The 25,987-nt window shown below is 29.3% G+C and overlaps 1 protein-coding gene across 1 annotated transcript in view; it reads right to left on the bottom strand.

Annotated features, from left to right (window-relative positions):
* LOC117175116 (putative polypeptide N-acetylgalactosaminyltransferase 9) overlaps nucleotides 1-25,987 on the bottom strand; it is a 524,817-nt gene that overhangs the window by 22,130 nt on the left and 476,700 nt on the right. The window contains exon 11 of the mRNA XM_033364686.1: nucleotides 15,372-15,476. Coding sequence (XP_033220577.1) covers nucleotides 15,372-15,476 — 105 coding nt within the window. The remainder of the gene's footprint in view (nucleotides 1-15,371; nucleotides 15,477-25,987) is intronic.

The following is a 25,987-nucleotide window of genomic DNA, read 5'->3' as shown; positions in this document are numbered from 1 at the left end:
ATAACTTAGTCTAATTTCAATATTTTAATTGCAAGTTGTATATCGTTGTAATCGAAAAAAATATAAATTCCGAATATAATATTTTTAATTTGCTGATTGCAAAACTATAACATTTTTATGTATGTCATTTTATGACTCATTAGGAAAAAGGGGCTCCCCGCTGGCAAAGGCCGACGCAGCAATCTCACTCAGTCAGGGACGTGAGGAGAAGTCGAGAGGAGAGGGTAAGACGTGCAGGTACACCGCGATGAAACGGATACTGCCCATCTCAACAGAGTAGCCGACACTCAAGGGTCCTTTGTTAAGCTTTCGGATTAAAATTTAGAAGTAGATTTTTTTAATTTCATAGTTAACAGACTACAACATAATAATTCGGAATCCACGGGTTTCGATGACTTCAGATATCTAACTTGTTTTTAATGTTTAAAATTGGATTTAATAGAACGTTTCTTGTAAATGGAATGAGATACGCCAAAAAAGACAACATTTTTGAATTCAACTAGAAAATTGTATATCAGTATATAAGTTACAATTATAAATAAGTATAATGAGAAAATTGATCAATTAAAAAAAAGTGTTAATAATTTGAAGAGAAATTTAAAAAGGGAGAGCGGATTAGCCACGACCAACTGCTGTAAATAACTCTGCCCGCCCGGTACGTGAAGAATACAAAAGAAACATTATATTACCGTCGCACCACTCTTAAAACGACCAATAAAAGGATCTTGAAAAGGACCCAAATCTTTCAAACTATCTCCGAGACTATTTTGTTTCAAATCGACTTTGTTTATAGACTCAAATGGGCCATGCTATTTCGCTAAAGAAAACTCAGAGATTTTTTTCGGTAGGGTATACCTTTACTTTTAAGAAACGAAAACCATTTATTTCATTATTGTTGGCAATCTGGAAAATGTTCTATTAGGCAATCCATCGCGAAAAAATATAATTTGCCGTAATTAAGGGCATGTAACACAGCTAAATACCTATATTACCGACTTCACTTTATCAGTTCCCTGAATGTTTTTTTGAACCTAAGAACTTTTTTTGTAAATAAAATATCGAGCTGAAACATTGGAAAATGTATTATAGTACAATAAAGTACGTTTAGGTACTGAATTTTGGTAGGAACTTCACTGAAATTATTTCATCTTTTTTCTGAACCTCGACATTTTTTGAAAGTTCAAACTTTTTTTATACATAAAATATCGGTCTCAAGCTTTGAGAAATGCAAAAGCCGAAAGAAAGCTACGTTAACGTACAAAGCTTAATAATAAAAGATGTAAAAAATATATTTCAACTATCAATTCTATCGGCATCAGCCGGTAACGTTGTACAAGAAAATACGAACTCTCTAAAGTCTCGTCTAGTGGCCGCCAGGGTTCGTATTTTTGTGTACAACGTTACCGGCTGATGCCGATAGAATTGATAGTTGAAATATATTTTTTACATCTTTTATTATTAAGCTTTGTACGTTAACGTAGTTTTCTTTCGGCTTTTGCATTCCTCAAAATTTGAGAGCGATATTTTATATATAAAAAAAGTTCAAACGTTCAAAAAATGTCGAGGTTCAGAAAAAATATGAAATAATTTTCAGTGAAGTTCCTACCAAAATGCAGTACCTAAACGTACTTTATTGTACTCTAATACATTTTCCAAAGTTTCAGCTCGATATTTTATTTACAAAAAAAGTTCTTAGATTTAAAAAAACATTCAGTGAACTGATAAAGAGAGGTCGGTAATATAGGTATTTAGCTGTGACACATGCCCTTAATTGTTTGTACAAAATACACCACGGAAATTGCTGAAAAATAACAATAATACGTGAAAATGTAGTTTTTCCATGTTAATTAAATGCGATTTTGAAGTGCCCGGCGGCACGTATTAATATTCGAATTTCGAACCAAAAAAATTAGGGATTTTCTTTCTCCGGAAATGGAAACTTTTCCGGGGGTGCTTTGCCCTCTCGAGTGAAAAAAAATTGAATTGCATTTTTAGACCACCCTACAAATTGAAAAATTTTCTAAACAATAGACTCTAAGGTAATACCGTTCAAATATGGCAATTTTGAAAAAAAATCATTTGTTTATAACGCTGTATATTTAAAACGGTTTGTCGTACGATAAAAGCGTATGACGCCAAAAAGTTTTATTTTTGCTCAGCCATGCTAAAAAGTATTTTACAACATTTTTTGTGAATAAATAAAGAAATCGTTTTAAAAATTGCTTTGAAAATTGCTTAAACACAAATTTACCCAGATATCGAAAACCCGCCCAAGATATTCATAACCAGGGTTTTTCTTTGACCTTCTGAAAAAGAGTAATCTTGGGGACCTATTATTGCATACAGAAAAGTTAATGCCGACTGGATGCAGCCCTTACTATTTTTACAATTACATCCTATAGAAATGGTATTATTTTCGCTTTTTTTCAAAGTCTATGATTCAAATAAGGTACTTATAGGGTCCAATATTGAAAATAAGGTACTTGAGGGACCCTAACTGAACCTAGGGCTTCTTAGAAAAAGAAACTTATTTGGAGCCCCCGAACCTCGGGGGCCCCGTATCATTGATACCGTTGATACGGCGTTAGCTACGCCCCTGTATATACGATAGAGGGACCGTTCTGTGACACCTTATAGTGAAATTGAATTGGCGAAGTCATTTTCATCTTCACGAGTTTGATTTCAGCTTAATAAATTAAATTAATGTGTATCGTTTGGAACCATCCTATTGGCTAATCAATGGCATGAGCAAAAAGGTCGAAACACATCTCAGCGTGACTTGTAAATCTTCTTAGATGCATAATCAAACATAAGAAGATTAAGGATAATGATAAGCTAACTGGGAATTCGTGCAAGCATGCTACAAGAGGATAAGCATTCTCTACCAGGTCTACCTTACATAATGCTTTCGATCGACCGTAATTACATTAACAAGCAGATTCGGTGGTACAATTTCATGCAAGCTCAAATTAATCAGCAATTAGTAATTGTTTGACAATTTAATTCAGTTTAAGAACTGTAAATCGTGTCGAAAATAGAAATTATCTTTAATTATTCATTTATGAATCGGAATCTAAATTCCTTAAGGGCTTGGAAATATACATGATATCCAAAAAGTTCAGGGAAGCCACACAGTGAGGCAAAAAAAAATGTACGTGGACAAATTGATTTTCAGAAGACAATTATTATTCGATTTTAACTTTTTTTTTTTAAATCAGAGCTAATAAAATTTCGCATCAAACTTTCATAGGCGATTCTCAAATTTTTGTTTATTTTATTAAAAAATTTGTTAAAAATTGACTTCTGAAGTATACCTGTTTTTGAAAAATACTTTGATTCAATCAGAAATACCTAAAAAACTGAAAGCATCTATCCAAAAAAGATGTTTAATAGAAATCCAAACTGAAAAAAATTTGTGAAATTTTTTATAAAAAAATAAGTGAATGAAAATGGTTTCGTGGGGATTGGTGGCGATTCATCACTTGATTCACACTATAGTTAAACTATTTATAGACAAAAAGAGTTTTTTAGTTGAATTAATAGAAGTTAATAAATATTTTTTTATTTCAGAAGCAATTTTTATCATTAAATTTTTTTCGTTAAAAAAAGATTTTTCTCTTTTCAATGCCCTGAAAATCGAACCACAGAGGGGCTGATTTCCGATCAGGTGCTTTTCCATTAAGCTATTAGAGAGATCAGAACAAAAACTTTAATTCAAGAAAATAGCGTTCAAGTTTTAGTAAGTTGTTAATGGTACAAGTAATTATTTTTAATGAATCTGTTATATCATCAAAAATGGTACTTTACCGATAGTAGATAAACTCTTACAACCGTGGAGGCAGATTCCCAGTGGAACGAAAAGAGAAAGATTTTTTTTTTCAAGAAAAAAATTAAATTTAAAACTTTGCAAAAATTATTGTCCATCTAGTCTGATTAATACGTGCATCATTTCCTGTTATTGAAGATTCTTAACTTAATCGATATTGTGGATTTTCTGCCCCCGCGGTTGTGGACAGTTATCTACTGTCGGTAAAGTACAATTCGCTGATGATATAACAGATTCATTTTAGCCAATTTTTAAAAAAGAACATCCATATCAGGTATTTTTGATGGAATAAATGAAGTTTCTTCTATGGAATCGATCGAATGTTACTTGGAACTAAAACCTAAGTATAATATTTGGCCACCAAATAAAAATTAATAATTGTTAAGAGTAACTTAATTAACAAATGTACTATTTGGCTATTTCTGGAGGTACCAACTTTATTTTTTTGATCCTATTAACGGTAAATAACTAACTTAACAAATTTTGAGAACATTTTAATGACAGTGAACAATTTGTTAGTGTAAACAACAATTGTTTGAACAAAATTTTATCATTTTCTGTATTCATAAATAAATATTTATTTTATTTCACGGAATTAACAGACAGTTATTTAGCAATGATTTTTTAATATAATTTAATAACATTTGATAATTGTTTAACAAAACTTAATTAATAAATGCATTATTCGACAATTTTCAGCATTTGAACTTGTGTTTTTTTTTTTGTCAACTGTTAATAACACATTTTTTTAACTTTATTTAATAGTTCGATAACGATCCACTAGTTTTACTTTTATTAACAATCTAATTAGCGAGCCATACGCGCTATGAAATGTTAGATTTTTACAAGTATTCCATAGGTGGGGATATTATTATGAAATCCAACTAATTCTAAAAAAAACATTTAGAAGCTAGAGCAATGCTTCTAGAAACTTTTTTAAATAAACCAATCAATTTCGTCAACCGAAACAGAGAGTCAAGTGGTAATTAAGTCTCTTAACTAAATTATCAATTATTATCAATTATTATCAACTAATGGGAAGGAATTATTGCTAAGAAATTTTAATTATATCCTACAAGCAAACAAATTTAATTTTCAAATGCATAAGTCGAAAAAAATTGTTTACTACATTGTTAATAAAAATAAAAATAGTGGATAGTTATCAAACTATTAAAAAAGTTTAAAAATATGTTATTAACAGTTGATTATGCAAAAAAAAGAAGTTTACATGCTGAAAAATAGCCAAATAATGCATTTGTTAATTAAGTTTGGTTAAAAAATTATTAAATTTTATCGATTCATAGCAACAAATCTTAAATAACTGGCAGTTAATTCCGGGGAAAGGCGGTATTTTATTTATAAATACATAAAATGACAACAATTTGTTTAAACAATTGTTGTTTACAAAAATAAATTGTTTACTGTCATCAACATGTTCTTAGAAATCTAAAAGTTAGTTATTTACAATTAACTGTATCGAAAAAATCAAGTTTCTACCACCAAAAATAGCCAAATAGTGCATTTGTTAATTAAGGTAGTTTAATCAATTATTAAATTTGATTTGCTGACCAAATATGATACTTAGGTTTTATTTCCAAGTAATGTGTGATCGATTTCATGGAAAAAACTTTTTTTATTCGATCAAAAATACCTGATATAGATATTTGTTTACAAAAATTGCTCTTAAAATAATAATTTATTTATTACATTTTATTAATTCAACTAAAAACTTCTTGTTGTCCATAAATTGTTCAAATTTAGGGCAAATCAAGTAACGAATCTCCCCCAATCCCCACGAATCCATTTTCATTCACTTATTTGTTCATAACAAATTCAATACATTATTTAACATTTGCATTGCTATTAGACATCTTTTTGGATAGTTGTTTTCAGTGCTCTAGGTACTTTTAATTGAATCAAAGCATTTTTTTTAAACCGGTATATTTCAAAAGAATATACATATTATTTCCGGTATATTATCGGAACTTTTAGGACACCCTGTAAAAAAAATATAAAATAAAAACTTATGGATAAGCTGGTTTTGATTTAAAGATAAAATAAATTTGGTTTCAGAAAATGAACAAAAATCAGTCGAAAAACTCAATTAAAATCTATCTATCGCTCTTTAAAAAATATTATCGCATCCAAATTTGGGTAATCCTTATTTTACTTTTTTGGAAATATTTTACTCCTACAGGTGATTCTGGTGCGAAGACCAAAAAAAATTCCTCTAGAATTCTTTAAAATCAGTTAATATTTACCGATTGATCCAGGCTCTTCAAAATACGAAAAATTCCTCAGTCAAAGAAGAGTTTCTTTGATACAAATACATGTTTTTTTAATCAAATAAATTTATTTGGTTTATAGAAATATGATTTGACTCCGACTAATCCTGATATTGAATTTAAAATTATTTTATTTATTTTTAAGCTATTTTTGGTTAAGGTAACGTATAATATTTATAATATTTATAATATTTCTGTATTTCTTTATTTTATTTTTGGTCGGAAATTGATTTTTTTATTGAATTTAGAAACCATACTACGATTGAGAAGTCAAAAATGTAATAAAAATAAAAGTTGGTGGCCTATTTTTCACTTTTGGTATCATAACATAATTTCTAAATTAAAATTTTTATTTAGCAAAGTTTGGAAATATTTATTTCAAAATACAGAAATAAGCAATTTTTCAAATACTTTATTAGTCGCCATCTCGAATTTTTAACATTTTGAATTTTTGGGAACATCGATTGATTTCTAATGGCAAACTTTTTTTTCTATAAAATTAATTAAAAAATACTACTTTGAAAATTGTAAAAGTAGTTTTGGATTTTTTTACATTTGGGATCACATAATAATTTCTACAGTCAATATTATTTTTCCAGCAAAGTTTTAAAATAACTCGTTCAATATTACAGAAATGGGAGATTGTGTTACATATATAATTAGCCAGCATCTTGAATTTTTTCAACAGTTTGAAGTTCTGGGATCATCGAATGATTTTAGATTAAAACTTTTTTTCTGGGAAAGTTTAGAAATATTTAGTTGAAAAATACAGACAAGAAAAATTTTATAAAAATTTTAATATCCGCCATCTTATGTTTTTTAAACATTTTAAGCTTCTGGGATCATCCAAGGATTTCTACAGTCAAAGTTTTTTGCTGTCAATTTTTGTAAATTTTGCGTTAAATACGGCAGAAATGAGCAATTTGGAGAATATTTGAATTACCCGCCATCTTGGATTTAAAAAAAGCAAATTACTTTTGGACTATCGAATTGGCCGCCATTTTTAATTTTTTCTTAGTTTTTAATTTTTCTATTCTCTATTTACATTACAATAATTTATTATACTTTTTACAATGGTTCATCATTGCAAGTTAATGAATATAAAAAATTTAATTTTTAACCGTAAGTGTTGGGTCCGCCTTTTTCTAATTTACAAAATTTTGTGATTATTTAAATTGAGATGTTTTGAAATTGATATAGAGAATATCGCCATACGTGGCTGATCGATTTGATTAAAAACTGAAAAAAGTCTTCTAAATTAAACTTTTTTTGCACAATTTAAATAATATTATGTTTCCCAGAGGCGATAAATAAATAATTTTTTTTTTTATTATAATTTGTAGGTCATTCTATTTTTAAGCATTCTCACAAAAATCACGAGCACGAGAAATAATTAAAAAAAAAGTAAAACAAGGAACTAAAAGAAAAAAATGTCGTTCCGTCTCTAGATTGACAAAAAGAGCATCAACTTATTTATATTCACTTTCCCTTATTACCTAATAAGCAATTAATCAAATAAAAATTAGTAGACTATGATCCAAAAAGAAGCTCTTAGTGGTTATAAAAATAAAACTAAACTAAAATTATTGTAACGTAATTAAGGGAGACCCGTTATTTTTCGCAAAAAATCTCAGAAAAATATTTTACAAATGTTTTTCGAAAAAATATACCACTAGCGGTCAAAATTGTTTATACAAAAATTGAGTGTAAAACAGGTCTAATTTTGAAAGTACCTTACTTATTAGGGACCGAGATATCATATAAGAAAGACTGACCTATTTTCGGTTTTTCAACAATTTTTTATTCTCGAATTTCCACTGCAACATGCTTTACGAAATTATTGTAAAAATTGAAACTTTGCCAAATTAAAGCATAAAATCTTCTTTTTAAAATGAGACCAAGAACATAATAAAATGTTGACTGGTTCTCGATTTATCATGAAAAAAATGAAAGCGTGCACAGAACGAAAATCAGTCGCTCGAAAGGCAGTCGCACACTCCATTGCAGACGGATTGGAAGTAAAGGACGCGTTCACAAATGAGTGTTCGACCGGCCGATTTTCGTCTTGTGCACGCTTCCACATTTTCATGACAATTCAAGAACCAGTGAATATTTTTTTACGATCTTGGTCTCATTTCAAAAAGGAGGTTTCAGTCTTAAACTTAGCAAAGTTTCAATTCCTTAAGTCCACTTCCCTAAAGCTTGCAGAGAGTGGAATTTGAAAATCGAAAATTAATCAGAAGTGGAAAATTTTTCCGGCATTTCTCACATGCTACCTCGGCTAATTTTTTCTCTAAATTGAATATAATCTACATTCTTTGTGGAGAGAAAATAATTTTACGAAATTCACAACACAGCAGTTCTCTCCTATATTAAAAGGACTTTGGCTGCAAGCTCGACTTGGAATGCAATAAAAATAAATATCGACCCTTCGGAGCTTCATCTTGTCCGATAAGAAAAAACGGAGAAGCTCTCGATAGAGGGGAAAAGCAATAAAGCGTGACTTTAAACAGGCGTCATTTGGGGCTACGTCCAAAAGCGTAATTACCGTGAACTGCAGCTTAATTGCGAGAGTAAAATAGCTAAATTAAAGCGGTGTTTTATATGAGAAGAGACGAGGCAATACACGCTCGTGCTCGTACTAGTGCGGACTGATTGTGTTTTTGGTTGTAACCAGTTACCTTAATTACCGTTTACGCACACACATATACATTTACGTGACTCCATTGCCTAGAAAATCCTTGCTCGCGTGTGTTCGTAGCCTTAATGACAGACCGCCAGGAACGTACGAACCATGAAGAAAATAAAGGAAGAATAAAAATGGGTTCGTTTAATGGGGGGTACACCACATTCCGATTCCACTTTGTAAGTAAAGGGGTGCTAGAAAGGATTAATTAAAAAAAGGGAAACAATTTGGTTTATTGGAAACAAACTGCTCGTTTATTTAGAGACTTCGCATGCGAGTAATTGGAATTCAATTGTGAGAAAAAGACTTCTACGAGTCTCAAATTTCTAGTGACAAATTTCTTTAACTATTTTTCTATTTTTATTTTTTTAGATAATCAATTTTAAGAATTTTTTAAATCTTTACCTTCAAAATCAAGGGATATGTCATTTCTTTAATAGCAAAGACCTCACAGCCGAAAAAGATCTCAAAAAAAGGGACATGGGATGATTTTTTAAATAAAAATGGGGGAGAAATAGGACAATAAATTCTTTTAAATAAAACTAATACAAAGTGCCACGAAATTCCTAATATTTCAAGTCAAAATGGACTTCATTTACAACAGAAAAGTTTGCTTCTCACCCAAATTTTTTTTAATAGAAATTTTATCAAAGTTGAGTGTTTTAGTAGAGATTTATTTTGAAACCCCAAAAGATAAATTAAAACAAAATTTTACTTTTTAATCATGAGAGATTAATTTTCAAATAAATAGTTGGAATAAAAAAAATTAATTTTCAACAAAATAGTAGAATTTTTATGCTATAGAAGAGGATTTTTTAGAATACAGATAAATTCTAAATCAGGAATATTTAATATTCTACAAAAGTGTTCGGCTTTAACGATGAAAAATGAATTTTTAATTAAAAAAAATTCTAAACAACAAATATAATAGCTGATATTCCAATCATAAAATTTTTACACTTTGTTCAAGGTCAGTTTATTTCAATTAAAAAGATTAATCTTCATCTAAAAAAATTAATTTTTAACGAATTACTTTAATTTTTAACCAAAAAGACGAGTTCTCTCAAAACAATATTATAGTTTTTATTTCAACGAGGAAATATTTCTATTTACAATCAAAAACAATTGAAACAAAAAAAACAACTAATTTTCAACAAATTAGTTCAACTTTCAACAAATCAGTTGAGTTTTCAAACAAAAAATATAAATTCTCGACTAAAAATTTTATGGTTGATATGTCAAGCGTAAAATATTTCAATTTTAAATAAAAAACAGTCTAATTCAACTGAAGAATATGAATTTTTAACAATTCAAACTCTTGAACTTTAAGTCAGAAAAATCATTTTTTATGAGAAAAAAAGAATATTCAACAAAATAACTAATTTTTTTAACAAAACAGGTGGATCATTAACCAATAGAAAAAATAATTTTCACGAAATACATTAATTTTCAAACTGAGAAATCAATTTTCGACCAAGAAATGAATGTTTATCAAAGAAGCTCAACTTTCAACCAATCAGTTGATTTTTTAACGAAAAAAATTTAATTATCGACAAAGAATATAATAGTTGATATTTCGATCAAAAAATATTTGTATTTTAATTGTAAACCAGTTTAATTCGATAAACAAAAAAAAAAGAATTTTTCAAAATAAAAATTGTTGAACGTAAGATATAGAAATTAATTGTTCATCCCAAAAAAGAATATTTAACAAAATAACTAAAGTTTTCACAAAATACATAGATTGCCAACCAAAAAAATGTTGCTTTTTACAAAAAAGTTCAACTATCAACAAAATCATTGAGTTTTCAAGCTAAGTATTCGAATGTTTTATAAGTTAATAGATACAGTTTTAAGGAAATGTGATACATTTTTATTCATATAATGGAGTTTTCCAGCCAAAAAGACAACATTTTCGAAAAACATTTCAATTTTCATGAAAAGAGTTCATTTTCAATCAAAAAGGTAAATTTTGAATCAAGAAAGATGACTTTTTCAAATAGAAATATGAATTTTCAATAAGATAATTAAATTTATAATAGAATAATTGAATTTGCAACAAAATAATTAAATTTTCAAATAAATAATAGAATTTTTATTCAAAAGAGATTATTTCGGACTTAAAAAGGCGTATTTTTTAACTGAAAAGTTTAATTTTGAACAAAATGGTGGGATTTTCAAAAAAATAATTGTATTTTTATGTCAGTCGTAGAATTTGAAATTAAAAGAGATTAATTATAAATCTAAAACATCAAAGACAACTTTTCTAACAAACATGATAAATCTTCCATTTAAAAAGGCGAATTTTCTATCCAAAAAGAAGAAAGTTTAATAGAAGAGTTGAGTTTTCGACCAAAAAAGATGAATTATTAATTTTAAAGGAAAAAATATCGATAGAAAAAAAATTCAACAAAACACTTGAATTTTCGACCAAAAAGTTGACTTCTGAACAAAATAATTAAATTTTCAATGGAATAGTAGAATCTTTAATCAAAATAGTTGAATTTTGACTAAAAAAATACTAAACTTGATCAAAAATCAAATAGTTAAATCATTAAAAACATTCATTTTCAATTAAGCTAAATAGACATAATTAGACTTTTTTCCAAAAAAATAGATTTTAAAAACATGACGTTCAAAAAGTATGTGAAAAAAAATTGAATTCTCAAAGAAATAGTGGAATGTATATCCAAAAGAGATGGATTTTTTACCAAAAATATAATAGTTAACTTTCATAACAAAAAAGTTAGACTTTAGAAAAAAGAAGTTCTAACAAAACATTTAAGTTGTCAACAAAATAATTATATTTTTAACGAAGCACATGAATTTTAAACCAAAAAGATTAATTATTTACTAGAAATATAATAGTTGACTTTCCCCACAAAAAATTATACTTTAAAAGAAATGAAGTTTTAACAAAATATCAGTAAAATAATTAAATTTTTAACCAAAAAAGATACATTCTTTACTAAAAATATAATAGTGTACAATCTTAATAAAAAAATGAGACTTTGAAAAAATGAAGTTTGAACCAAATATTTAAGTTCTCCACAAAAATAATTAAATTTTTAAATAAATAGAAGAATTTATAACCGAAAAAGAACAATTCCTTACTAGAAATATAATTTTCTTGAAAACAGGGAAAAAGAATTCTTTAAAGATAGGGGAAAGAAGGTAATAGGGAAAACAGTGTGAAGTCTAATACCATTTTGAAATTGTTCTAGGCTTAATAAAAAAACCGTTTAATTTAAATAAACTTTTCAAATTTACAATTCTTGAAATTAAATTGATATAAAATCGAAATTGAAAAATGAGATTACATATTCTCTTCAAGAGCGGGCAGCTAAATTACCGAGTCACGAGATTTCCGTACGATTGATGAGCACCTGCACCAGATTAGAGGCGTTACTGATTACTTCTAAAATGGGCAGAGATTAACGCACTGAAAAGTGGATTCTATCTACTTCGAAGTTAGCGTGACACGAGTCAATCAACCTCTAGTCAGTAGATTTTTTCGCTCTTTTTATCAGCAAAACTAGCTTTAAAACACATTAGGTGACTTGAAGATATGAGTTAATTTATAGCATTTTTACGAAAAAAGTTAATTTCTTTTAGGCCTCCTACAAAAGAAACCTCCATCGACTTTTGTCACTTAGTTTCTCCTCAATGCTTCAAACTTCCCTTTTATAAAGGAATACCTCCAATTATGAATTTTAGTTTGGCTTTTTCAGTAGCTCAGGCAGTAGCGCTTCCTAGCCGGAAGGTTGCGCGTTCGATTCTCGATGCCTGCACTTTTTATTTATTTTTTATTATGTTTAAGATTAAAAGTATGAACGAGATTTAAAAAAAAGATTATGTTTTTTGCGAAAGACACAATAAAGTTAAAAAAAAAAACAAGTTTTTCTGTGAAAAAATGCTTTGATTAATGAGGACTTCGATAACTTTAAGATTATCAAAGAATATTGTATTTATAAATATTTTAATTCGAACAAGAATAAATCAGAAAGCTTTCATTGGAAAAATTATGAACCGAAACTACAATTCATAATTAGCGATCTGCCCTTTTTATGCAAGCCTCGGACTGATTTGATATAAGTAGTGTCAACAGTAACCTATATTTTGAAAAACAATAGTATAATAAAAATCTTGTAAATCCTTTGGAATTTTTACAACAGTGAAATTTTTTTAAAAGCGGAAAGTCCTTAGCAAATTTGAGAAACATTGAAATCCTCTAAAATCGGAGGAAAATTCTTGAAATATTTAAAATCCTTTACAACTTTTGAAACTTTCTCAAAATATTTTTAAATCCCTTGAAATCCTTTAAAGGTTTGTTAATACCACACGAATTCTTTGAAATCCTGCCAAATCATTTCAAATTTTCTAGATATTTTTAAATCTCTTGAAATTGTCTATATTCCGATCAAGTTCTTTGGAATGACATGATACTCTTCGAAAATTTTTTTAAATACGTTAATTGTTCAAAATTCTGTGGAATATTTAAAATCGAATAAATCTTGTCAAATACCGTAAGAAATTTTTTGAAATTCACGAAAATTTTTTTAAATTTCGAAAATCCTTTGATTAATATAAATTTCCGAATATTTTTTCATAATTTGCGGTCATTATGCTGATTATCGTAAAATGCGAACTCGTAAATATATAATTTTCATTATTCACATCTGACGTCACATTTCACTCCCTATGGTGTAAAAAGTACTTTTCAGTCCCTAGGGAGTAAAAAGTAGAGTTTTCGCCCCGCTTCATAGGTGTTGAAAAAGGCTGAAATCTTGCATGTGTCATAAAAAATAAATTATAATTACGGTCAAGTGTCCGTGCATCCGGCATACTTTTTTCCCGGGAGGGCAAGTACGGGAATGAGTGGAAGGCAGGGATAGAGGAAGTAGTGAAGGGATAAGTAAGGGAAGGAAGGGGGAAGTATGGGGATCAGAAAAGGGAAAGTAGAGGAAGTAAGGGCAGAAGTAGTGATAAGAAACGATGGGAGAGAAATTAGGATAAGCGAGGATACAGGAAGTAGAGAATGGGGAAGTATGAGTTTATGGAAAGGGAAACTATGGAAAGTCAGGGAAATTTTACTAGAAAAGTGAAGATGAGTAGGGAAGATAAACTGAAAAGAAGTGAGAAAAGGGAAGGTGATCGAAGAGAGGAGGTAGTATATCGGTTTAGGAAAGGAGAAGTAGGGGAAGTAAAGAAATAAAATGCGATAAAAAATGAGGGGAGGGAAAGTATCAGAAGCTAGAATTTAGGATGTAGAGAATGTGGAAGAAAGAAATTTAGTAAAAGGAGTCGGAAGTGAGGGGGTTGATCAAGAGTAAGTAGGGCTAGTAAGGAGAGGAGAAGTGATAGAAAACGATGGAAGATGAATTAGGAAAAGCGAGGATACAGTAAGTAAAGACGGTGGAAGTATAAGGACGTGAAAAGGCAAAATTGGAAGAGTGACATGAGGCTTATTAGCGAAATGACGGTCAGTAGGGAAGAGAAAGTAAGCAGAATTGAGAAAAGGGAAATTGGTTAAATAGAGGATGAAGTATATGGGTTGAGGAAAGGAAAGTAGGGGAAGTAATTGAAGGAGATTTGATGAAAAACGAGAGGAGGTAGGAGAAGCGAGAATACAGGAAGTAGAGAAGGGAAGAGTATAAAAGTGTGAAAATGGAAACTCAGAAAAGCGTAGGGAGGATTGGTAGGAAAGTAAGGATGAGTAGGGACGAGAAAGTAAGAAGAAGTGAGGGGAGAGGAATCTGGTAACGGGAGTATTGGGTTTAAAGAAAGTAAAGGTAGGTAATGTAAAATGATAGGGGGTATGGGAATTGAGAGCACGGAAACTAGGGGGCAGGAAGCGGTGGAAGAGAGAAGGAAGTACAAGATGAGAAGAAGTAGAGTATGTAGAGGAGGTAAAAGAAGTAAGTGGAATGTGACGAGAGGTGTCAAGGAATTGAGAATAAGTATGGAAGGGAAATAAACGAAAGTGAGGGAAGAAGAAGTAATAAGAAATGGGGGTAGAGAAATGAGAGAAATTAAAGATACAGAAAGTAGATAAATGGGAGGTAGGAATGGTATGTAGGGAGGAGAAGGGAAGTAGGTAAAGCATAAAAACTAATTGAAAAGGCTGAAGGAGTAGTAGAAGGAAGGGAAGTGATGTGTAAGAATAATAAGGAGAAGGATACGAAGTAGGGCTGGGTAATTTTGAGTAAGGTGGGAAAGTAAAAGAAAGAAGATGTAATAGGGAATGAATAATATTAAAGCGGGGGATTTAAATAACGTAATAGTCAAAAAAATCTTGTTTGGCAGACGCCACGCGTCTTTTTGACTATTTTTTTAAAAGGCAGCAAAGCGGTTTAATCATTTAAAAAATGTAAAAAAGTTTAAAGATCAGTTTGAGTCCGAGGCCTGTTTGGATATTACTGAAACCTTATTTCAGATAATACTAAAATAAAAACAAAAACTTTTATTTAAAAAAATACTACCACCAATAAAGCACCTAAGAGAATTATTACCACGTGCCCCAGGGTTATTGGATTTTTTTCTACGGTGTACACTGTACATCAAATATGTGTACCTGATTGCCACCCTGGCCGTGACAGGGCCAAAGGCCTACGGGTTGGTGCAGGTCCTCTGGTTTTCCTGGCGAGTCTATACACACTCCACTAGCGAGCTGTCTTATCTGCATTCAAATTTAGCAGATACAAACCGATTACAAACAGCGCACAACTTGTTATTTTACAAACAATACCTGATATTATTTATCAACGGACAGACAAAAGAAAACAGGATATCACAAACTTGCATTTCAAATTTACTAAGCTACACAAATCAAGCTTACTTTGCGCATGCAAATATGAGTAAGCCAGTTTTGAAAAGACGCAAATCGGATTTTGGAATTCGTTCGGCAATTTTATCATTAGTTAAAAAAAAGGTAAACACGTCAAAACATTTCGGGGTACATTTTTCTCAAAGGTTATCAAATCTTACCGAATTTGAAAAAGATAAATTCAATATCAGGGTAGCCGAAAAAGTTCAGTTTGAAAGTTTCCAGATTTTTCACGAACTAATTTTCTACTGTCCCTCACCATTAATATTTAAAGACCATAGTTCTTATCTTTTAACATTTTTATTGTAAAACGTTTTTGAATTAGAATACAATAATTATAAATTTAAATTGATAAATTTTTGGTTTATGATTTTCAGAGCTGCCACAGCCTAATTTATTTTATAAAATGAGAAAAAGAAACTTATTTCTAACCCAAAAAGAATCCACAAGAATTTAAAAAATTAAAGTGGAACTCAAAAGAATTCTAGTGAATTTGATAAGATTGGAGAAACTGGTGCGAATTTAGAGAAATGTAAGGGCAGTGAGAAGAATTTGCTAAAATTCCAAAAAATTCAAGGGGAATTAAAAAAAATAAAAATAAAAAATATCAAGAAAAGTTAAATGAATTTGATGAAAATTCCAAGAATTCATTGTGAGTTTGAAAGACTTTGAGATAATTAAAACAAAAAGAAATTTTTTTTAATCTATTGAATTGAATGAGTTTAACAAAATTCAATAAAATTAAAAGGCCTCAAAAGAATTTAAAAGATCTCAGGATAAAGTTAATAATAATTCAGGGTGAATTCCAAATGAATGCAAATAAATTGAAAAAAAATACAAATATTATATCCTTGGAATTTTTAAAAATACCCTAACATTCTTACAGTCCTTTGGAATTACTTCAAGCTATTCAAATCTATTAAAAATACACTTGTAAGATACTTAAAATCCTTACAAAATATTTTTCAAACCCTTGAAAATATTTAAATTCCTTATAAATTCCTTAAAATTTTTTAAAACACCCAAGAATCTTTTAAATCCTTCGAAAACCCTTCAAGTTATAGAAATCTATTTAACATATCTTGAGATGTTTTGAAATACTTTAACATAATCAAGATCTTTTGAAACCCCTTGTAACTTTTAAATGCTTTTAAAACCCCTCGAAGCTTCCCAAAGCTCTTGAAAATTCTTTGACATAAAGTGAAAATTTCTGGAAATCTTTTGAAATATTCTAAAATCTTTAAAGTTGTTTAAAAATGTTAATGATACGCAGAAATATTTACATGCGATAATGGTTACATAAACTATCATATTTCCTAAAATCATAGAAAATTTATTAAAATATTTTGAGAGCTTTTAAAAAAGCTCAAAATCATGAATATACTAAAAAATTTTTATAAAATTTATTTGAACGTTTTAAAATATAGGTCCTATAAAATCTTTCCCCAATTTCCCAAATTATTTAGAACCTTATAGAAACTTTGTTAAATTCTTGGGAATTTCTTAAAATTTTTTTAATATTCCGAAAACAAATTGGAATCTTCTAAAATACGCCTGAAAAATTCAAAATCCTTTGAAATCCCTTGATATTCCTTGAAAATTATAAAAGCTTTTTGAAATTCCTTGGAAATCTTAAGAAAACTCTGAGATTTTAATCCCTTACAATACCTTCAAATTATTGAATTCTAATAAAAATTTATGACGCAGAAATTTTAGAATCTTTCGAAATACTTTGAAACTTTTCAAACCTCCCAAATTCCTAGTCATTTAAAAAAATACCATTGAGTTTTCGAATTAAAAGTTAAAAATGGTTTGAAATACCTTGCAACTTTTTAAATCTCTTGGAAATGCCTTGGAATTATAAAAAAGTGTAATCCCTTGAAATCCGTTTAAGCTAGTGAAATAAATTTAAAATTCCTTAGAATATTTTCAAACATCCTTAACCATTTCAAAGCCTTTAACATTATTTGAAATAGCTTGAAATTTTTCAAAAACTATTCTTTTTTAATTTTGTAAAACTCTTGAAATTTCTTGAAACTTTTTGAAGCTCTTGAAAATTCCTTAGAATTTTTATAAATACCCTGAAATTCTTTAAGTATTTTGGAATTAATTAAAATTATTCAAATCTATTAAAAGTATCCTTGAATCTTTGAAATCCTTTGAAATATATGAAAAATTCCGTCGAAATTTATAAAATACCCTAAATGCTTGGACAATTTTTGAAAACCATAAAGATGACTAAAATAGATTAAAAATAACATTAAATTATTAAAATATCCCAATCCCTTAAAATTATTTGAATCTATAAAAACTTCTTGAATTTTTTTTAAATAATGTAAAAGTTTTCAAAAGTCACTAAAACCCGATTTAAGAAAAAAGAAGTGACTGATATTAAGTGTGTCGCAGTCGGACTATCCTGAGAATTTAAAAAGTTTCTTACAAAAAGCCCAGACTTTCCCTTGACCAACTCTCAATATCCATCCCAACTCACTTTTTATATTTTTAATAATTGAGGTTTTTTTTATCGACCAGGGTAGTAAATTAATTAATTTCTGATATTACATATTTCCGATTACTGGTCAATTAATATTATAGAGAAGCGAAACGAGAAAAAATCTGCTTGGGCCCGGATTTGAACCGGGAACGCCACTATTTACGAGACGAGTGTTAACCAATTGTGCGGTGGCGTATTTTGTTAACGCCCCAGTCGTGAATAGTGGCGTTCCCGGTTCGAATCCAGGCCGAGGCAGAATTTTTCTCATTCTCCAGAAAATTATTTGACCACTAATCCGCAATATCCAGCATAAAAAATTAATCTCTTTTTTAATATCCATAAAAAATGCAGTTGGAAATTAAAAACGAGTCAATAACGGTGAAATGTATCCGCAAAAAAATGGGTTATTAAGTTATTCATCAATTAAATTTCTCCTTTTATGAGTAATAAGCCGGGAATCCACCATCAACAATATCGGCAGTCACGCCGGAAAAGATTTTAATAAAAGCCGACAGGTATCTATAGCGATTTGCAAACAATTAAATTGTATGTCGAGCGATTAATTACCGTGTGCCTGAAGCGCGCGATCCGCGCAATTAATTGCCGCAATTAGGTGGAAATCAATTTGAAGCGAAATACACGTACTTCGAACAAACGAGCTAACAAATGTAAATAATAAACTGATATCGAGCAAAGCGATTGCACCACATATTTTCAATAACGCCCATTTTGACAACGGTACCCTGATTTGAATAAACCAATCATTCTCTCTTTTATCATGAGTGCCATTCGAATTCCAACCGATTGACGGCTTTTCATGATGGACACGTAGCTGTCGTCAGCAACATTGAGGATGGGTTTAATCGGCAACCAATTGCTTTGGGACACATCATTTTTTTTATTGTACCTGGTTGCCGCCCTGTCGATGGCACGGGTAGAGTCCAGCCGGTTTGTGCAAATCGGCCTTACGGGCAGGTGAATCCAAACAGGTGTTGCCACCCTCACCCAAATTACGAACCTATTTTCATTTTTTTATGGAAGAAAAATCAGGTCAGTCTGTGATTTAAACCTGGGATTAAAATTTCACACTATTATTCAAAATGGATTTTCATTGATGGACAATAGCATAATCCAAAAATGCATTTGAAATTACTTTTCCAATTTGTATGCAGAACGCCTGGAAATTTCTTCAAATCCTCAAAAAAAATTAACCTATTTGGAAAAAAATTATGCATAGGTTTGGCACAAGTCCCATGAAGTTGAACACGTATTTCTCATCAGAAAATAACAGTGTGTGACAGTGGGGCCACAGGGAAACAATGAAACTTTTGATGTATTAACTTAAAAAATATTTTTGTCAGGAATCATCATGAGTTTTGACGATATCGTATAATAAGAGACTGCAGAGAGAGAGAGAGAGAGAAAGAGAGAGTACACACAGAGTTTGCTTAGTATGGCAGTAGTGGGGATATCGAAAAGGAGCCGTTATAGAAACTGAAAATTTCCGCACAACTAACATGCGCGAATAGAGAGAAAATATATATAAATTATAAGGTGGCAGCAGTGGGGATATAGAGGGCCGTCTTTGGAGCAATTGTGAATCATCGCACAAAGGGGAGAAGGAGTCTCTAGAGAAATTGAAAAACGCTGCACAAAAGGGAAACGCGAATAGGGAGAGAAGTTATGAAATGTGGAATGTATATTTGTAAAGGACATACAAAGAAATGTTCGTTTGGTCGATCGTTATAGGGTCTCGAAAAAATAACTCAAGTAAAAATCTGGACTTGGTGAGTTTTTGGGGCTAATTATGATTTTTTTGCTTTACAAAGAAATGTAAATTGTTTCTTACGCATAAGATCATACTTTATACTGATTATTAGACATTTACATAAATTGTTTAAATAATTTTTTATGTTTTGAGCAATTTTCACTGAGATTAGGGATATAAAATCCTGGTTTTGATAACAATTTCCACTTTTTGTCAAAATTTCAAATGGGTTGAGATACTAATTTATTCATGTTTACAAGCATTTTGTTGACACAATTTATTATTATTGTTAATGATATTTTCTTTGAATAACGCTGGAAATTGCAGTTTTTTCTTTAATCTTCAACTTAATGTCCAATTTTCACTTAGAATGAGTTAATAATTAATTTAATCCAGAAAAAAAATATTTTTAAAAAAATTATTATTTTTTACATTATTCTTCTTGCCTAATGGTAAAAGGTTGCCATTGTTTAAATTTCTAAACCATTTATCTATTTTTCACTTAAAAATTCTAAAATGATTAACCCTTTGTCCACTTTTCACTTAGGGAGGTAATAATTATTGCATTTTTTTTCTTTGACTGTTCAGTCATTAACATCTTATCGTGCAGCATTGCTGCACGATAAGATAGTTATAAAACATAATAAATTGTTGAAACAATTGCGTTAGTCAACTTGCATTCATTATTACCTCACTTAGTGAAAAGTGGACAAAAAGTTTGATAGTTAAAAAAAACTGCAACTTTTAAGCACTTATCTAAGAGAACATACTTGTTAACAATAATAAATTTTTTGAACAACTATTTTTATAATCTTGTATTATTTATTACTTCACAAAATAAAAAGTGGATCAAATATGAAAGATATCAGAAAAAGCGCAGCTATCTGACATTAATAAAGAAGATGATAGTTATAAACAATAATAATTTGTTTAAATAATTTTTTTACTAAATTTAATTGATTATTAACTGACTCAAAGTAAAAAGTAGACAAATAGTTGAAAATTTCAGAGAAATCCTACACTTTCTAGTATTATTACACTTTAATATTATCTACAATAATAATAAACTGTTAAAATAATTAATTTTGTTAACATTAATTATTTTCCTCACTCTTAATTGAATATTTCACAAAAATTGGGGAATTGTTGAAAAACCCGCGACTTGTTATTTCTATTCTAATAGAAAATTCAGAAAAATTTTTAATAATTTATTTAAACATATTACTATCAGTATAAAGTAGTATTATATGTGTTTGAAGCGATTCGCAATACGAAAAATGAAAAAAAAATCATAATTTGCGCTAAAACACTCGCAAAACCCATTTTTCACTTATGGGCTTTTTTGGCACCATATAAAATAAACTTATCAAGGTAATATTTAAAAAGTCATTTATATTCATATTCAGCTAATATTGAAGATTCTGAATAAAATTTCAAAAAACCTTTTTTTATCTATGGGAAATACGTCTCAAACTTCATAGGGCTTAAGCCACATGCAAATTAAACTTTTTTCAAAAAAAAAAAAAATGGATTTATTTTTCTGTGGATTCGCAAAAATTTCCAGGTGATACCCATGAGAATTCGAAAAAAATTGAGACCATCCTAATGGACAAAAAGCGAATGGTCAAAACATGTTGATAGAAGTAAAAACCTAATTTTTGATCTTCAGTTTGCTTCAAAATGAATGTCATATAAGTTAAATGGGGCTCGATAAAAGAATGCTTTAAAAAAAACTGGCATTTCATTATTTGAACTATTTTATATTTCAAATTTCAAAATTTGAAAGTCAAATCTACAGTCAACCCCTGAGCCGGTTCTAAATACAAATTCTTACAGTACTGACATCGAGAAAATTCTAAAGCTTAAATGGTTTGCGTCTGTGCTAAGTTTCTAGATTGTTCTGGATGAAGTTATAAAAGTAATAAACTATAATAAAGGATGTAAAGTGTATAAAGCTGTATACTGTACTAATTGAGTTAATAAATAATAATAATTTTACAATATCCTGCAGAACTTTCTAGAAATTTAGCACAGACACGAACCACTTCAGCTTTAAGATGTTCTCGATGTCGGTAAGATAGCGATTTGTATTCAGAACTTATCCAGCCCATGTACATACGGAAAATAATTATTTGAATAATGTTTTTATTGAATTTTTATCATTGCGATTTCTTCTCAAGTTTTTAAAATATAGTTATTTGTTTTTAAACAAATTTATCTTTAAAAATAGTTTTAACGATTTCAGGAAATAAAAACATATCAACTTAAAAATTGGAAAAATTATAATTGCAAAGCGTGTCTTCCTCGTAAAAAAGAAACATTATTCATTAAAATTGAACCATTTTTCAAAATTTGGTAAAAAAAGAAGCATTAAAAACTTTTTCGTTAAAGTCTTTTACGTCGGAAATTGAGCTTTTTAATTTCAAAAATCACATTTTAAAAAATGTTCACATATTTTAACAATTTTAGGTTATGCTGGCATTTTACAGAATAAAATTTGTATTTTAAAACACAAATATTTACAGTTCGAGCAAGAATTGAAATTTTCAAACAATTTTAGGTTATGTTAAGCTATTTAACAGGAAATCGGGTTTTAAAAACAAAAAACATGATATTTTAAATATTTATTATTATTCAATAATTTTAGGTTAAGTTAGAGTATTGAAACAAAAATTATCATAACTTGAAGATGATTTAGAATCTTTTAACAGTTTTGGATAATGTTAGTATTGTTTATCATAAATTGGTATTTTTAATTTAAAAAAATAGATATTAAAAAAGATTAAAAACTTTTAATAATTTAAGGTTATATTAACTATTTATAACTATTTTTTGTTATGATATGCTAGTGTTTTTTCTGTTAAAAAAGATACTTTTAATTTTTTTTAAATTAGAACATTTTTCGGCTTACCATTCAGTCAGTATATACCAACATTTTTGTTTTTTATTGCTGTATACCAGAAATCGGTATTTTTATCAACGAATAATTGAATTTCAGAGAAGATAATATTTAAAAATAATTTTAGATTATGATTGTGGTATACTTTTTATCTCCGTTAAAATTTTTTATCGAAAATGACGGATTTTATCATTTTTTTGTATGTTATGGAATTTTTGTAATAATTCAACAATAATTTATTGCAAAAAATATTATATTATAATTCTGAAATTACGATATTAATTTCCATCAATAATTAAAAATACAGTCCTTGCTTTTCTTGTTGAGGTAAAAATCAAAATTGTATCACGTAAAAACTAAAAAATAGAAGCCTGCAATTTCAAAAAAAGGTTTTCCATGAAAAATAGAAATTTAACAATCTTTTCAAGAGAGGAAAACCTGTAACTTTAAGGTGCTTCAGTCCACAAGGATGAATTCTAGAATTTAATATTTTTACCACATAATTTAAAGGCAATTATGTCGGCCTGGACCGTTTTTGCAGGATTTTTTTTTAATGAAAAATGTAGTGTTTTCTGCTCCTGTAAAATGTAACAGTTCGGCTTTTGTGTATGCCTGTCTGCAGTACCCTGTTCTACAAGTATCCTGTTTTCGTAGTTTAGAGGAATACATATTGTAATAATATATTATAATAAAACAATAAAAATAAATAAGATGTATCCAAAAGCACATCACTTTTTTCACCAAAACAACTCACGTCAACACTTGAAGTGCGGAAGCACGCACTTCTGAGTAATCGCATACAATGCATGCAAAGGAGTTTCATAAACATATAAACGAAATAATTATTGAACAGAAAAACACTTATTTTTATAAATATTGAATTCACTGTCCATAAAAAAAACATTTTTCACAACTCTCACGTTAACATATTATATATTTCTTTAAACCACACAAACGTGGTACTCGCAGATTTTTTTGAATATTGAAAATAGACCGGGTGACCGCAGCCGGGCATACACAATAACTATATGGTTGCATTATGTCCCGTTTGCATGACTCGGAGGAATACATAATATGTTGACGTGAGACTTGTGCAAAATGTGTTTTGATGGGCAGTTAATTTAATATGTATAAAAATAAGTGATTTTTTGTTCAATAACTTTTCCGCCTATCTGGTTATGAAACTGCGTCGCATGCATTATATGCAATTACGCAGAAGTTCGTGCTTCCCCACTTGAAGTGTTGACGTGAGGTGTTTTGGTGAAAAAATTGATGTGCTTTTGGATACTTCTTATTTATTTTTACTAGTGTATTGTATTATATTATTACATTATGTATTTCTCTAAGCGACAAAAACTGGGCACTTGCAGAATTTTGTGAGTATTGTAACTAGACCGGATGACTTTAGCTGAGCATACAAAAATAACCGAATGATTGCATTAAACACACGTACAAAGAAACTACATTTTTAATTACAAAAAAAAACAAGAAGAAGTCATTGAAGTGTAACTGAAGAAGACATTTTTTATTTTTAGCTTCAATTCAAATAGGAATAACCTACAACTTTATTTAAACAATTTATTTTTCTCTTTTTTAAAACAATGGCCGTTGAAGAATGTAATTTAACATTATAAATTTTAATTATATTTCCCACTGATTTGACCATTCGCTCTTTGTTGAAATACACACTAGAATTGGAAAAAATATGAATACAAGAAAATACAATACAATAAAATGATGACACTACACTTCATTTTTTTGTTTAAATCAAACAAATTTTTTCCTTGATATAGGGTCAAACAAATATTTGACCGATAGAAACAAATATTTGGTTGACTTGACAAAAATTTTTAATGAAATTTTAGCTTCGATATGGGTTTCGGCAAATGTTTGATTAAAACAAAAAAAGTTTCTGAGTGTATAGAAAAGATTTTATAAAACAAAATTGAGCTGAAAAATAGAAAGTGCCTGCATTTTTCCATGCCTAAATTTTGTGGTTTCATATAAATTCACAATTTCCATATTTTTCGATGCAAAACGAAATCTATGATGTGAAACAACCGTCATTGCGAGAGACAAAGCCATATTACCGAGTGCACTCTAAAACATGGCTCCTCCATATCTCTTCGGCGCTCTTTCCATTTTTCCCTCTTTTTTATTTTTGGCCATCGACTGTACGCTTTACATTTTTTCGATGAGCAGACAAAAATAGGAAACGGATAGCACGGTCGTTGTTGACGGAAAACAGTTACTTTTTCATATTTTATCTTACAAATATGTGAGATAGCAATGCTTTGATAACGAATTCCAGCCACGAAAGATTTACTTTCATTTGTCGAAAATGTTGAATCTGGGATTTTAGAGCATCATTGGAAAATAAAGAGAGGGAAACAACTCCCAAAAATGCAGTACAACGAGGAGGGATTACCTCGAATTATATCAGATTACTGTGGATTACTTCTATAAATAGAATTACTTTGTATTACCTAAGATTACTCCCGATTGTAGATGATTACTCTGGGTTACATCAAATTATACTGGATTAAACGAAAAATGTAATTTATAATGATAATGAATAATAATCAATAATTTTAACTTAAGGCCATGTGATGATTGGGTCACGTAAACAGATTCCTACCTGACCGCTGCTTTTTTATTTCCCACACTTGTGTAATTATAAAAAAAAGTTTTTTGTTATAAATATTTTTTTTTTGGCTTTTTCATAATTATTAAAATTTAGGACCAGATCCACCTTTCTTAGTGCTTATTATTTATTATCCCAAATTTTCAGCTCAATTTGACGCTTCATGTGAAAATAAGTTGGGAAATAAAAAAGTGGTGGTAAGGTAGGAATCTGGTCACGTGGGGGGGCCGTTTCATTTTTCGGAACGGTAAAAATTAAGAAAGGTTAAATTTCAGAATGGGTTATAATACATAATGGTAAAACTTAGGAATAGCAAAAAGTAGGAAAGAGCAATAAGTAGGAAATCCAAAACTCTGAAAGGTATTTCTTCGGAAACCAAAGAAGCGGAATGGGTGAAAATTCAGAAGCGTTAAAATCAGGAGGGTGAAAAATTAGGAATATGTAAATATACGGAGAGGAAAAATTCGGAATTATTACTAAATATACCTATTAGCAGGTATATAATTGTTTATTTATGGTAGCAAACAAATGCTTATCGCAGTGAATTTAAATATCATAT

Source organism: Belonocnema kinseyi, chromosome 6 (genome assembly GCF_010883055.1).
Source record: "Belonocnema kinseyi isolate 2016_QV_RU_SX_M_011 chromosome 6, B_treatae_v1, whole genome shotgun sequence".
Lineage (NCBI taxonomy): Eukaryota > Metazoa > Arthropoda > Insecta > Hymenoptera > Cynipidae > Belonocnema > Belonocnema kinseyi.
The sequence above is the reverse complement of the archived record's forward strand: the minus strand, read 5'-3'. Positions and strand labels throughout refer to the sequence as shown.